This window comes from Ochotona curzoniae, unplaced genomic scaffold (genome assembly GCF_017591425.1).
Source record: "Ochotona curzoniae isolate NIBS_2020 unplaced genomic scaffold, NIBS_Ocur_1.0 contig_1071, whole genome shotgun sequence".
NCBI lineage: Eukaryota > Metazoa > Chordata > Mammalia > Lagomorpha > Ochotonidae > Ochotona > Ochotona curzoniae.
This window is the reverse complement of record NW_024464939.1, coordinates 22551095-22567604: the sequence shown is the minus strand read 5'-3', so window position 1 is coordinate 22567604 and position 16510 is coordinate 22551095. Positions and strand designations below refer to the sequence as shown.

General features: G+C 43.0%; 1 protein-coding gene across 3 annotated transcripts in view; it reads right to left on the bottom strand.

Annotated features, from left to right (window-relative positions):
• MYBL1 (MYB proto-oncogene like 1) overlaps positions 1–5266 on the bottom strand; it is a 37708-nt gene extending 32442 nt beyond the window's left edge. For 2 of the 3 annotated variants that reach the window (XM_040995793.1, XM_040995802.1), the window contains exon 1: positions 5178–5266. In XM_040995793.1, coding sequence (XP_040851727.1) covers positions 5178–5197 — 20 coding nt within the window. In that variant the 5' untranslated portion in view covers positions 5198–5266. The remainder of the gene's footprint in view (positions 1–5177) is intronic. The other variant, XM_040995784.1, reaches the window with a different exon arrangement.
• Positions 5267–16510: the final 11244 nt, after the last annotated feature.

Here is a 16510-nt window from a genome sequence, read left to right as displayed (position 1 = left end):
ATATTTCTAAGAAAATCCACTAACTCAAGCAAAACACCTTCCTTCTTCTTAATGCATACTGTATTTGCCAATCTTCCCAGCCAGCTAGTGAGCATAGGAACCATGCCTATCATGTACATTTCTTGGGATCAAGCACAGCAATCAACACCCAAATACGTGCAAAATCGACGAACAATTTTTGCTACTCTCCCACATCTTCCAGATGCTCTGTATTTAAAAAATCACCTTACTCCCTCCCAGCCTACTCAGAAATGCCACTTTTCTCAATGCAGGTGGTCTCAAAGCAGCTGAGAGGAGGGGGGAGCCAAAAAAAAAAAAAAGACATCTAAGAGAAAAACATTCCCGTTTTTTAAAAATCCAAATGAACCTAAAGGGGTGAAATTCTGACAAGCAGTACCTATTGGAATAATCATGAAATAATTTTCAATACATAAGTGACCCTCTAAGAATCAATATGATACTGCTAACCTTTTCTAGAAATTCTCCAAGAAACAGTATCGTTTCCTGACACCCCAAATAGTCTTCAGACATGCTGAGCACAAAACAGAATCAAGCACAACACAGGAACACAAATGTCTCACAAGTTTGAACATTGTACGCTCCATATGGCTCTCGGTTTCAGACAGTAACAGAACTCATCCCACGTTGAGGCAGCTGGTTTCTGAAGGCATGCGCGTGAGGCAGTACTACACTAGAATTCTTACAATCATCTACCACTGAGATTTTCCTAGAGTTTACCTATCTATGTACTTCTTAGTTTTGGTATCAAGTTGTTTACATTGTATTTATTATACACACACACACACATATATATGAAGTAACTGCATAAAGGTTATATAATTTTCAAATGTGGTAGAAAAAGATTCTAGAATCGCATCAATAACATTAGCTAAAATAGAAAATGCCTAAGGATGCGTATAATTTGTCAAGAAAAAAAGAGATAGGCTACAATCCCATCACACCCTCAGTAGTACTGTACTTTCTTGTTTTAAAAGATTTATTTTTATCGCGAAGTCAGACATACAGAGAGGAGAAGAGAGAAAGATCTTCCATCCCCAACTGACCACAACAGCCAGTGCTGCATCCATCCAAAGCCAGGAGCCAGGAGCTTCCTCCAGGTCTCCCACACCGGTGCAGGGTCCCAAGGCTTTGGGCCATCCTCTACTCCTTTTCTAGGCCACAAGCAGGGAGCTGAATGGGAAGTGAGGCTGCCGGGATTAGAACCGGCGGCCATACGGGATCCTGGCGCTTTCAAGGGGAGGACTTTAGCTGCTAGGCCACTGCGCCAGGCCCAGTACTGTACTTTCATCACTTAATAACAGGGAAGTACTGCACTCATGAGTGGTTGGACACCATCAAAAGAGGTCATTTTTTTCTCCCCCTTTTCTATCATCTTTCAGCATTGCTGCATCATAGGAATCAACAATGATAATATGTAACAATTCAACAAAAATTATTTTTATGTAGTATAAAAATGAGCCATTTCCAAATAGTGAAATGACTTTCCCAGAAAGGAATTTGGTCTTTGTCCAGTCTGGTACTTGGTTTCCAGAATGACTCTGTTACTTTTCATTGTAAGCCAAAGAACATATTTATTCTACAAATTCTTAATATACAACTAATTCATATAATCAAATAGAAACAGTTTTGTAGACTCCGAATGAAAAACTAGCTGAAGTAATTATGAAGTAGCAAAGGAAGCACAAAAATAAACAAAAAGATTAGACCAGGAAAGCCGTCAAAAGTAACTTTGCATTGGGGTATAAACTAACAGGATGTGATTGTCATGATGCAACCCATGAATTAATAGACAAAACTATTCACACTTGATATTAAAATAAACATTTAGGAGAAATCCCACTTTAAAGGATTTAAACTATATCACCCAAAATCAGTAAAACAAAGGAAGTCAAAGAAAAATTTTATTTTTTTTAATCTGTTTTTATTTGAAAAGAGAAAAAAATACTGTCTTAGAGAAACATCAATGGTTCTATAATATTTACTCTAGCAATATTACTTTAAATTGGTCACATTTTTAAATCACAAACTGCTTCAAGTCCAAATCTCTGTCACAATCAAAAACTACATCTTTATTATGATTACTTAAGAAGTATTACTAATAGTTAAGAAGTGTTTCTATGCTTCTTAAGGACAGGGTAACTGTATACTTAATTTTTTTTAAGAATCATCACATTCAAGGTAGAACAGTTCCCAAGTAGAACTAGTAACGTGAAATCAGGCCACCTAGTGGTCAATACGATGTACTGCATATGTGAATATATTTTCAAATCTGGACTATGAAAACATTATTACAGTAAGACAAAATTGACTTCACATAACCTTTGACCATTGTTAATAGCAACACTGAAATACTAAATTCAATTCTACATAGCCATCCATAAGCAAAAATAATGTGAGTATATTCCTATTTGACTCCAATGATGTATATATATATATTTTTAAATGACAAAAATTATAAAAGATCTTCAAAACAGGATATATATTAAAGATACTAATTACCTTATACTTCATAAAATCCAAATCCTTTATATTAAGAGGTTAAAAAAGGTTGGGACACGGTGTACCTATTTTCCCAAAACATTGCTACTTAATGACAGAGCAGATTAAAAATATTAGTTATTGTTTGTCAGTTTATTTCCACTCCTACTCACTTTTCTGGAAGCACAGTAAAATTGCTTCGTACACACACACACACTCATTTCAGTTTAGTACACTCATACTTCATCTCAAGTATAAATAATCAGTTACAATTTTAAACACTTTCTAGCTTCTAAATGATATTTCTAAAGTTTATTTTGAGGATAGAACTGGACTTTTAAAACCAAAATTATGTATTCATTAATATGCTTAAAAATCAAATACATGTTCATACAGCCCTGTTTTAGTACTGCTTGTAAATCATATTAAAATCCCCAATGGGATCTGAAACTGTTTAAGGTCTCAATACCAAATGAACCTTTTCCTTCATGTAAATCTGGTTGAGACATATTACAACTATCACAAACAAAGATAAAAAAAAAACCAACATCCTTCAGATGTTTTACACTTGAGGTAACACTTAGTGATTTTTTTTCAGATCACAGAAAAAGTATTTTACAGGATTTATGCCTATTCTCTTTATGCAAATCTTTTATAGAGCAAAGTACAGTTTTCACTAAAATATTTAAATCATTGTATAACAGAGATCTCAAAATACAACTTGAAGTGACTGAATTATTGCCTTTCTCTTTTAAAATTCTATTTTAGGTTCACATACATTGATGCCTAGCCAAAATGCAACAGGGACTTTGCCTGATGGATAAATTATATCTGCTTCAAAATATTTCACTTTTTATCGTCTTATACGACACGTTTACATATAAAAGAAATATAACTTATAAGATGAAATTAATTCAAGTATGAAGATCCTAAGAAATAATATTACCAGGTTTAGTAATTTATTCCTATAGCCACTGTATGTACATACCCAGCTTCACCCCACCACCACATTTAATTATTCTAGACTTGACTCTAAACCACTCTGTAATGCACTCCAATTAAACAGCTAACAAGTCAATAGCATAATAAACGTTTAGACCTCAAACTCAATGAAAGAAAATAATTTATCCAGGCAAATTAATCATTAAATCATTTCTCCTTTCTCAGTCTAACGAACAGTCAACAGAGAACAGGTTTCTAACAAACATCAACGTCTAGTCAGAGCTTGAACTAAAAGTTGATGACAGAATTAACCAAGAAACTGTTTCCAATAAGATTATGCTGACTGATAAGGGGTCAATGCTACATTTTATACATGATGGGTTGTCATTAAGTTGACACAGTCACTTGTCATTTTGCCTCATATTCTGCTTTACCGATTTTTTAAAACATATTCTTTCAAAAGTCTGAGCCAGTACATCAGCGACCATAATTACAGGAGCATTAATATGTACTCTGAAGTTGGAGGGTTACTGAGTTCCTTAAGTTCTATGCTGGTGGTTCTCATCCTGTGGACATTGGCCCCCTGCAAAGAAATCTGGTAACATCAGCTCCCTCCCCAAAGATTCTGTCATTAGAGCGCTTCTGTTGAAAACTCTTCTGCAGAAAGCAAATACGCAAGTGTATACATTTGTTCTACTGCAGGTTTTTTTCTACAAGGTAGTTGCTATAAAATAGGAAACTACTTATACTTTACCCTCATTTCTGGAAGAGTCTCTTGCACAACTGATGCTTAATATCTGAAAAGGGTTATAGGATATAATATATCGATGTCGTCACTTTTTAACCTAAGTCCACAATGAATGACTCACTCTTAAATTTCAACTCAAAGAGATCTGCCGCTTTGACACTGCAGGTCTAAGTCAATATTTTTAGAATCTTTTCAGGTTTATTCAAGAATGTTGAATTTTTTTTTTAATCCCAGAGTCTTGACACCTAAGTGCTAAGTGATGACTTCACATAATTGATGAGTAGCTACTGTGGCGACGTATAAGTAAAAAACAAATTGACGCATAAACGCATCTTACACATTTTCCAATAATATGTGCGCCCCAACTGGGTCTTACAGAGTTAAGGACACTTACAGTGTTAAAGCGAAGCAACAACGTTTCTAAGATCAAGCTAGTAACACTGTGATCGCTTCCCAAAGATACTAAACACACGTCCAGAGAGGCGAGAACCCGGGCGTGGTGAATACGGAAAGTATCTCTAAGGTCCTCCCCCCGCTGGATCAGAGGACTTCCCACAACCTTTCAAGGTAGCGAAGTTGGCAGAGGGGTTCCCGCTCGGGTTTCTCAGCGAGTTCCTGTTCGGACAGTACGGTCATTCAGTAAAGAACCTTGAACTGTGTTTTCAAACCCTCCAAGGAGGACACGCTCCCTTTTTTCTGGCGCAGCATCTTCCCTCCCAGCGCGTACGCTTACCTGGGGAGAAGCCTCCCGCCCCCCACAGAGGTGGCGAGGGGCTAAGGGGCCTGGACCTGCGCGCCTCGGCTTGGGGGCTGGAGAACCATCTGCGTCTTCAACCTCCCTGGTCCCTAACTCTCCATGGCGCTCTAACCCCGCGAGGCCCTAGGCACTGGAGAGCTGTCCCCGGGGCTGGGGAGGGCCTGATGGGGGAGGAGAAGACCCTGAGCCGAGCCGGCGCTCTCAGGTCCGAGCGGAAGGGATGTCACCCACCTGCGCGACCTCTTCGCCATCCTTCAGGTACCGCATAGGCGCGGGCTGGGCGGGGACGCAGGTCAGCCTCCTCCAGCCTCCAGCGAATGCTCCTTCTCCCCGCCCCCCCGCCCCCGCGACTCTCTCCCTCGCTCCTTCCCTGAGGCGACCTAGTGCGGAACACAAGTCCCCGGCGAGGGCAGGACGGAGGGACTGAGGGGCGGACCGCGACCCGCCCCCGGCCCGCAACGCTGTGGTCCTAGCCCCGGCCCGGCCCGGTCAGGGATGCCCGGACCATGTCAGGAGGCGCGCCGCCCGGCCTCCGCGCAGCTTCTGGCGCCGCCTGGCTGAGGTGCCGGCGCTGCTCCGCCGCGGGGCGCCGACCCCCGCCCCCTCTCCCCGCAGCGGGCAGCAGCTGCGCAGGGCTCGCAGGCTCCTGCTGCAGGGTTTTGTCCGCACCGCCGAATCTCGCGCGCAGCCTCCCTCCAGAGCCGCCGTTTGAATCTGCGCACGCGGCCCGGCACCTCATTGGCTGAGCAGCCCGCACGCGAGGGGGGCCGGGGCGGGGCGGGGAGAGCGCGCGCGGCCGGGGGGCGGGGCGGCGGGGGCGGGGCCGAAGGATGGGGCGTGGCTCGCGGGAGACGGCGGCCGCGTGTTCGGGGCGTGGCCGGACGCCGGGGAGTGGCTCGCGGGAGACGGCGGCCGCGTGTTCGGGGCGTGGCCGGACACCGGGACGGGGCTCGCGGAGGACGGCAGCTGCGGAGGGCGGGGCCGGGGCGGGGCCGGGCGCCGGGGCGGGGCTCGCGGGAGACAGCGGCCGCGGGTTCGGGGCCGGGGCCGGGGCGGGGCTCGGGGCCGAGCGCGCGCGGGGAGACGCCCGGCCAGGGCCGCGTGGCGCCTACCGGGAGGCCGAGTGCCGGCCCTCAGGCGATTCCCTGGAGCAGGGCGGGCCCGCCGCCCCGGCTGACCCGCCTCCTTCTGGCTCCTAGGGTTTTGTGTATCCCGCCTCGGTCGTTTGGCGCGGCCTTCGGGTGTGACACACCACCGAATCGAATCGTTGACGTTTTCGCAGCGGTAATTTTTATTTTTAGAAGAAAAAAAAATGCGAGCTGATTTGATCCAGGACACCATAGTGAGGGACCATAGTTCCGTGGCAGGAAACTGCATGTCACCTGCTTTCCTCACGAATAAGCACAAGTGTGACTAGTGAAAATAGGAGTGTTTACCTAAAGGGAAATAACGCCTGTGTGCCTATGTCCTCAAAGCGTCGCGCCCTGTCCTTGGGGGAAGAAGATGGGGTGCGGGGCGGGGGGCGCTTGGTCCCCGAGGACAACCCGGGAAGGCACAGGTGGTCTGGGACGGTGGGGCGCGGGAGGCGGTGACCTTCCCCCCGAGAGGCGGGCTTGGGGTGTGCGCCGCGGGAGCTTCAGCTGCTGCAGCCACTAGAGGGTCCGAGCCTGGGAACCAGACGCTGCTCCGTTGTCGTAGCAGTCAAGTAGGTCAACTGCAGTAACGATTAGACACGGTTAAGGATTCGAATTTGCAAGACAGCATGCTCTATTGGATAGAGCCCTGAACCCCATGTCAATGGTGTACCAAACTGACATTTGCTATTTTGAAATTCTCCACATCATCTTTTGCAAATCAGAGATGCAGGTGCAAATCTGAATCAAGAGGAGGTTACCAAAGCGCTACTGTCAAACACGTTTCCATTTTGAGAGTTCCTTTTTTTTTTTAATAGAGCTTGAAAGGTAAAGCAGCTTTTTTCCCTCCAAGTCATACTGGATTGCTAGTCCACTTTAAAAAAAAAAAAATTTAGAAATTAGTTTCCAAGTTTCATTAGATTTCAAAAGTCGTTTGGAATCAGAAGCTTCCTACTTTATTATACTCTCACAAGAAACTGAGCTTCTGTTATATTTTAGGCTACAGTCTTTGTAGGGCTTGTACCATCAGATTGTACGGTAATATTCCGTGTCCCCCAGCCACCTCCCTGGGCTATTTTACATATGGAGCAAAACAGTGCCATAGAAAGATAACATTTCCAAACCATTTAAATCCATTATGAAACAACACACAGGTGAAATTACTGTTTCAGTCCTTTGAACACCCAAGCTTAGATGTAGCAAAATCTAAGATTTTGGACTTTTTAAAAGCAGAACATGGAGATTCTATTTAGAATATATCATGAGCTCTCAAAACTCAAACAGAAGAAAGGCTTTCCAAAATGGTCAAAGGATTTCAAGAGATGTTCCACCAAGGAAGACACAAATGACAGGCGCATGAGCTGGTCCACCTCAATAAATCACTAGAGAAATGCAAATCAAAACCACAGTGACTACTACACGTATCAGAGTGAGAAGGGGAAAGAACCAGCTGTGCAGAAGCTGCTGAAGAAAATGCTGAGCAAAGACAACTTTCACACTTGGCTGACAGGAATGCAAACGGTTCTGTCCGTTTGAAAGATGTTTATAGTGTCTTTTGTAATAAGTAAAGACTGAAAGTATGTAAAGAGACATTCTTTCTCCCTTGTACAGCTCGACCTCAGAGAAGTGATTTTGAGTAGTGTCAGGATTGATGGAACAGACAAACAAGAAGATGCTTAATGGAGAAATGATTTTATTACACTGCACTGTGGCCGTCATCCATGCCTTAGAACATACAGACTTTTATATCCCAGAAAGCCAGGGTGACAAAGCTCTGGTTACAAAGGTCAGGATATGCAAGCTTTTGTTAATAGCTATCTTAGAGGACACTAGCCGTCTGTAGGGTTAGTTTTTTAATGTTAGTTATAGAAATTCAAAATGGAAGAGCAACCTTGCCTTCTTTAATTTACAACTGGAGGGAGATATGAAGGAGAGAGTTGGTTGCTTCAAGATACAAGGTGTTCTTGGCTTGCGACAAACCTCTAGTCCACATACACTCTCAGCTCCTTCAGAATAGTCTGTTAATGTTTATCATTTTTCCACTGAAATGACCATCAAGGTAAAAAAAAGTATTCAGACAAGACCTGGACATTTCTGGGGAAACTCTTTTACCTTTTAAAAAATTCATATGGGGTTTTCTTTCTGCTCCATGATAAATATATTTAAAATTGTATTAAAATAATAAACAGTGCTGTAGTAATTTACCTTTGCTCTAAATCTTTAAGTAAATTGCTTCCTTGGTAAGATACATTATTCAAATGGTGGGACTTACTTCATCCCATCTTCCCACAATGAGAGTCCAAATGCATTCAAAGTGTGGTTATGAAGGTTTTGAGGGCCATATAACACAGACTTTTTTTTTTTCAGTAGAGCTGTAGATACAACCATTTCCTTTTTTTTTTTTTTTAGGAAAAAAAAAAAGCTTATTTTTGTTAAAAAGGCAGATTTATAGAGAGGAGAGACAGAATAATCTTCCTTCCACTGTTTCATTTTCCATATGGCTACAATGGCTTCCTGACCCAAAGCCAGGAGCCAGGAGCTTCTTCCAGGCCTCCCATGTGAGTGCATGGGCCCAAGGCATCAGGTCATCCTCTGTTGCTCTCCCAGGCCACAAGCAGGGAGCTGGATGGGAGTGGGGGCTGTAAGGATACAAACCGGTACCCCTGAAGGATACCTGCACTTGCAGGTGGAAGATTGGACTATTTTTAGTCATCATGCCAACCCTTAATACAACCATTTCCAGAGGGAATTTTTCTAACATATTTACTGCTAGCTCCCCAATCCGCATGTGGTGAGGTAGGCAACTAGTTCAGAGTCAGGAGCTTGGAAGCCATCCCCACCAGCACACAGGTGATCCATCCTGTCACCTGTGATGCTCACCTATCATCACCTGGAATCTCAGAGGAGGTGGTATTGTCTAACCACTCTCCTCACAAGTCCCTAAAAAGGCTCATGACAGGGAAGGGGTAGCTCTTTTGGTCCTGTGCCTGCTTGGCTCTGGCACTCTTGATCCTTGGCCTTCCTAGCACCTGTTTGTTCTCTGGCTTCCCAAGGACAAACTAGGACAGGTAGCCCCTGAGCATGGCCTCTATGCACCTGTATTTCTCACCCTCTGTTTACTGCTTAGGTGGGACAGTAAAGATAGCAATGCTATGATGCTCTGTATTTCTAATTTGTGTTCTATCAAGCATTCCAGGAGAAGTGAGGCCTAGCAGCAGTAGAATGTGGGCAGAGAAGCCAGGGAAAGATGAATGCAGCTTCGTAAGTGTGTCCAGGTTATTCGTTGCATGTCTCTTAGGATAACTTACATTGTTGGGGAAGCTGGGTCTAGGTCTTCAGTGTATCGGATGGACTTCAGGGTAATGACCATTTGTTCAACCTGGGGTTTCGATTGGCAGAATTACTATATGGATTTGTGATTTTCTATTTCTAGTGGGCCCTGTTATCACCAAACTTGGTTGATAAAGACTCCTTAATAAACCCTAGACATGTTTGGCATGATCGTGTTCACACCCTACAACGCCTAGAATAGTGACACACTCAGATGCTCAATAAATACAGTGTTTGTGGAATAAATGAAAGAAAAGGGTGAATAATAAGTAAATGTGCCCACACAAGTAGAGTAAAAGTACATATCAGAATAAATTAGAAATACTTTTTTATGTCTAGTGAAGTGAACATTTTTTTTCTTAATCCTGCCAACAAGATTTTAATAACTCCTTGGTAGTAGTACTGAGAACCGGCATAATCCTTTTGAGAAGCAGTACAGAGCAAAATTCATTAATATATGTATCACCTTTGATGGATGTTATAAAACAGTTCAGCAGATACAAAAAAAAAAAACACTTGAATGTATATTCTACTAGAACTCCAACTAAGAAGCATTTACCTTCTGGTCCCAAATTGTTCACAGGCATAAAGGAATATTTATATAGCTGGAAATAACAATATAAGACTGAGAACATGCTGCTAAACGGTAATTAAATTGTTGGCCTTTCTAGGCATTTTGCATGTGTTTTTATTGGGTCGTACTCACAGCTTCTATTATAACAATTTGAAGAAATAGATAGGTGCTATTGTTTTTGCCCACTTCAAAATGGGAAAATTACAAGCCTGTATTGTGACACGGCAGATGAAGTTGAAGCATTCCATGTCAGAGTTCCTGGTTCAAGTCCCAGCTACTCAATCTTGGACCGAGGTTTCTGCTAATGCTCCTGTGAAACAGCAAATTCTGGCTCAAGCTGCTGAGTCCCACCATGCATCACCCATACCTGGACGGAAGCCGAGTCTCCCGACTGCAGCCTGGCCTAGGCCTGGCTTTGGAGGGCTTTGGGGGAGTAAACCAGCACACAGATTTCTTCTTCTTTGTGCCACTTAGTCACTCAGATCAATTAATTTTTTAAATTTATTTTTATCAGAAAGTCAGATATAAAGAGAGGAGGAGAGACAGACAGGAAAATCATTCATCCAATAGTTCACTCCCCAAGTGACCACAACAGCCAGTGCTGTGCTGATCCGGAGCCAGGAACTTCCTCCAGGTCTCCCACATGGGTGCAGGGTCCCAAAGCTTTGGGCCATCCTTGACTGCTTTCCTAGGCCACAAGCAGGGATCTGGATGGGAAGTGGAGCTGCCGGGATTAGAACTGGCGCCCATATGTGATCCAAGCATGTTCAAGGCAAGGACTTTAGCCACTAGGCCACCACACTGGGCCGAAATGAATTATTTTAATTGATCAAATTGAGCACCAAAATGTTAATTTATCCTAAGGTTTATGGTAACTGAACCAAAATTGGAATGAGAACCCAAGCTGTCAATCACTCCACTACCTGGGCACTCAACTGTAAATAGTGTACATATAGTACAGAAATAGTAAAATATACAAAAAAGAAGCAGCGCGTCCAGCACAGTAACCTACTAGTTAAAGTCCTCACCTTGCACAAGCTGGGAATCCATAAGGGCATTGGTTCTAATCCCAACAACCTAGTTTCCCATCCAACTCCCTGCTGTGGCCCGGGAAAGCAACAGAGGACGGCCCAAAGCCTTGGGACACTGCACCCATGTGGAAGACACGAAGAGCTCCTGGCTTCAGATCAACTCTGCTGCAGCCATTGTGGTCACTTGGGGAGTGAATCATCAGACAGAAGATCTTCCTCTCTGTCTCTCCTCCTCCCTGTGTATCTGACTTTCCAATAAAAATAAGATAAATAATTCTTAAAAAATAGAAAAACTGTATGATGAGCATGATGCCATATATGTGAATAAAAGCCATGTAATGGTATGGGGGCCGGTGCCGTAATCTAGTGGCTAAAAGTCCTTGCCTTGCATGTACCACTGGGATCCCATATGGGTGCAGCTTCTAAACCAAGGGAGCCTGTTTCCCATCCAGCTCACTGCTTGTGGCCTGGGAAAGCAACAGAAGATGGCCCAAAGCCTTGAGACCCTGCACCTACGTGGAAGACCCGGAAGAGGCTCCTGGCTCTTGGCTTCACATCGGCTCGCCTCTGGCCATTGCAGCCACTTGGGGAGTGAATCAGCAGACAGAAAATATTTCTCTTTGTCTCTCCTCCTCTCTGTATATTTGACTTTCCAATACAAATAATAAATAAATCTTTAAAAAAGAAAAGCTATGTGGAAACATGTCTTATTCTACAAAATGGTTTGTGGAATACAGGAACTGTTAACAGTTGACAATGGAGAAAGAAGTGAGATGGGGGCAAAGCAGGCTTCACCTTGTTAGCCTAAATATTAATATATTTGGAATTTAAAAAACATGAATTCCTATTTTTTTTTAATTTAAAAAATGAGTTAAGCTGAACTCCAAAGGTGGCTGCAAATACTAGAAGAAAATAGCAAACATAGGCAATGGTATGTCAAACCTGTCTGGATTGCCAGTGCTAAAAACACAATAATGTGCTTCAACAGAAATAAAAACATCATGTATTATACATTCAATCTGAAAACAAAACTTGGGCTTAGAACTGTAACTTGACTACGGAGGTGTTTGTTCCATCCTCTCTCTTACAACCACCAGTAAGTTTGCTCATCTCCACTCTTCATTTAGGGTGATTTTTTTTTTTAAGATAGAAGGATTTTCTTAAAGCTTGTTTGTTTTGTTTTGTTTGAAAAACAAATTATAGAAAGAGCAGGAAAGACAGAAATTTATCCATCCACTTGTTCTCTCCTCAAATGACCACAATGGCCAGGGCTGACCAGGCTTAGCCAGGAGCCTGGACCTTTACCTTTTTCCCAGGTCTACATGGAGGTAGGGACATAAGCACCTGGGCCATCTTTTGCTTTTCCAGGCACATTAGCAGGGATCTCTCGCTCTCTACCTTCTAAGTCAATAAAAAATAACTTTTGTAAAAAACCAAATCTTTTTTTTTTCTAATAAGTAAGAGCAACCTCAAAAGAAAAAAATTTAAGGGGCAGAACTATTTTAAAATGTATTTCTATCCAATATTCCTTGCTCTGCTCTTTTGTGGTAGGTACAATAATGATTCTCCAAAGATGATTATGCCAAAATCCTCAGAATCTATGAACATATTACCTTGCCTGGCAAAGGTGTCTTGGTGGTGTGATTAAATTATCATCCTGGACTAGCAGGCGAGCCAATGACTCACAGGAGTACTTAAGTGTGGAAGAGGGAAGCAGGAGAGTTGAAAGTTGCAAGATGGTACAGGACTGGCTCTTAACCTAAAGCAGAGACGTCCAGGAACCAAGCAGAAGGCAGACAACCTCAAAGAGCCAGAAAATGCAAAGAAACAAACACTCTGGGGTATCCAGGACTGCTGCTACCACAATCTTTGCCCTTTAATATCTTTTTGGCACTTTTGAACTCCCAAATCTAGGTTTGTATGGAACTAAATTCATGGTGTTTTGGTACAGTAGCAATGGGAAACTAACATGCCCCCTCTGAAACTGCCAACATTTTTGGCCTATAATAATAAGGAATACGCTTTTTCTTCAAAAAGCAATCATTTGTGTAGGTTGAACTATAGCCCTTGTTTATAATAGTGAGCTTCCTGAGGATTTAAAATAAAGGATAGGAAGCAAGGGGGTGGCAAGCATTGCAAGGGTAAGCCTCTACCTGCCACACCAGCATCCTACATCTCAGTACTGGTTCAAGTCCCAGTTGCTCCATTTCCAATGCTCTCCCTGATAATGCAGCTGGAGAAACAGCAGAAGGTGGCCCATGTGGACCTCTGCCACTCACATGGGAAAACCACAAGGAAGGAGTTCCAAGCTCCTAGCTGTGGCCTTACAGCCATTTTGGAGAGTGAATCAGCAACAGATCTCTCTACCTGTCACTGTGCCTTCCAAACACTTTTTTAAATGAAATATAGAGACTAAATTGTGAGAGAGTGTATTTAGGGCATTAAAAACAGAAAACCACAGGTATTGTAGCATAGCAGTAAACCTTCCACCTATAATGCTGGCGATCCTCACTGAGCATGGTTTTTTATCCCAGATGTTCTGCCTCCAACCAGCTTCCTGCTAATGGCCTGGGAGAAACAGCAGATGAGCCAGTGTTTGGGCCCCTGCTATCCACGTGGTAGATTCAGATGGAGCTTATGGGATCTGCCTGGCCCAGCACTTGCCATTGCAGCTGTCTTGGGAGTGAACAAGTTGATGAAGAATCTGTCTCTCTCCCTCTCTCCCTCTGGCTCTCAAAAAAATAGATCTTTTTTTTTTTTTTAAATTTATGTAAAGAAAACCAAATAATTTACCAGCATACCACAAAATCTTTAACACAGGTTTATAACTTGTTGCTGGGGAACATAATATCCACAAGACATGAATTTCCATGCTGCTGTTTGTAAACTCTGAGACTTCTGCACTAATTTCCTCTACAAATTATTCCACCCTTGCCCCCCTTTTTTAAACCTATTTTCTTCTTGCAGAGTAACTGCTGGTACAATTATACTCAGGAAACAATAAAAAGACCATTCTCACAAATTAACTTACAGTGTCTGCCTTGGAAAGCTTCACTTCCAGTTGATACTATATTAAAGAAAGTTGTTTGCATTTTAACGTTTTGGGGTTCTCCTCAGTTGTTTACCACTTTTAGGAGGCTACAAGACTTTCTAAAAAATAATTATGGTTTCAGGAACATATTTTGAAGACCATAAGCCTTAACAGTGTAAAAGCAATGTATAGCTGATAAAAGCCAGGAAGCAGAATGGAAGGATGGGAATATTAGGAATAATAGAAATGACAGTTTTACATACAAGAGTAATGAGATAAGGCCTAAAGCTGACATCTTAACAGATTGAGTATATTAAGTATATTAAGTCTTTAAATAGGTACAAAAGGACTCATCATTCCTAACTGAAAAAACACCAACTAAACATCTTGTTTATATTGAGTAGGTGTTTAACCTAGCAGTTAAGACATGTGTTGTGATGCCCAAGTTCCATATCAGACTGCCTAGGTTCAATGCCCAGCTCTGGCTCCTGATTCCAGCTTCCTGCCAATGTGGACCCTGCCAGGCAGCCAAGATTCCTGTCACTCAAAGGGGAGATCTCGATTGAGTTTTCTGCTCCTGGCTTCAGCCTGATCCAGTCTCTGCTGTGACAGGTATTTGAGGAGTGAGCTATGTAGGGATGTCAATCTCTCTGTCCCTCAAATCAACTCATTTTTTTAAAAAACAGAAATTTTTACCAGAGATAAATGGTTGAGTTAGCAATGGGGGATAACTGTGTGTTTTTTTTTTAAAAAAAATAATTTTGAATGGGTTTAATCATATACATCTGTTACTTTGAAACTAACTATAGAAAGAAAAAAAAAAGAAATGAAAGTAACTATAGGATCTGGTGCGGTAGCCTAGTGGCTAAAGGCCTCGCCTCGCAAGCACCAGGATCCCATATGGGTGCCAGTTCTAATCCTAGCTGTTCCGCTTCCCATCCAGCTCCCTGCTTGTGGCCTAGGAAAGCAGTAGAGGATGGCCCAAGATGTAGGGACCCTGCACCCGTGTGGAAGACCCAGGGGAGTTTCCAGGCTCCTGGCTTCGGATTGGCTCAGCTCTAGCTGTTGTGGTCACTTGGGGAATGAATCATCAGACAGAAGATCTTCCTCTCTGTATATCTGACTTTCAAATAAATCTTTTTTAAAAAAGAACTATTATGGGGCTAGTGCTGTAGCTCAACAGGCTAATCACACAGCTTCCTATACGGGCATCCTGTACAGGGGCCAGTTCGTGTCCTTGCTGCTCTACTTCTGACACAACCCCCTGCTTAGGGTCTCAGAAAGCAGTGGAGAATAGCCCACGTCTTTGGGCCCCTGCACCCCATGTGGTAGACCCAGAAGAGGCTCCTGGCTCCCAACTTTGGATCAACTCAGCTATAGCCATTGCTGCTATTTGGGGGGTGAACCAGTGGATGGAAGATCTTTTCCTCTCTGTTATTGAGAAAAAACAAAACAAACAGGGCCCATCATGATGGCTCAATGGCTAAATCCTCACCATGTATGCGCTGGGATCCCACATGGGCATCAGCTCGTGTCCTAGCTGCTCCACTTCCCATCCAGTTCCCTGCATGTGGCCAGGGAAAGCAGTAGAAGAATGTCCAAAGCCTTGACACCCCACACTCTTTTAATTGACTCAGCTATGGCCACTGCAGCCATTTAGAGAGTGACCCAGCAAATGGAAAATCTGTCTCTCCTTCTCTCCATAAATCTGATATGCCTTTCCAATAAAAGAAATATATTTTTTAAAAAAGAGTAACTTGGGCCCGGCGCGGTGGCACAAGTGGTTAAGTCCTCACCTTGCACGCCCGGGATCCCATATGGGCGCCGGTTCTATCCCAGCAGCCCCGCTTCCCTTCCATCTCCCTGCCTGTGGCCTGGGAAAGCAGTCGAGGACGGCCTAAAGCCTTGGGACCCTGCACCCGCGTGGGAGACCCGGAAGAGGCTCCTGGCTTTGGGCCAGCATAGTATCGGCTGTTGCGCTCACTAGGGGAGTGAATCATCAGACGGAAGATCTTCCTCTCTGTCTCTCCTCTCTGTATATCCGCCTTTCCAAATAAATAAATAAATAAATAAAATTTAAAAAAAGAGTAACTCATATGGAAAAAACTTCAAGGCTACTGCAATGAGAATTTCACAGATTACTTCTTTTTCAGAAATGAGTTTCCTAATTGCTCCACTGTACCAGGTAAATTTAAAATAACATTTTAACATTTACTAAAGAAAGTACTAAATCATCTGCCCTAACATTACATAATGATGGCCTTAAATCCAAAATGCATAATGAAACTTAGGGTAGGCATCTGGTTTCTAGGCACTTGGGCAGCACTACTTAATGAAAACAGGAAGCTGGGTCATGAGCAACTAGAAAAAAAATGGCACCACTAATCTTTCTGTAATCCAGGTAATGTTTAAAGAAAGAATAACTGAGGATTTCTAACCCTTAATGTGATTTTCTTACTTTTTTG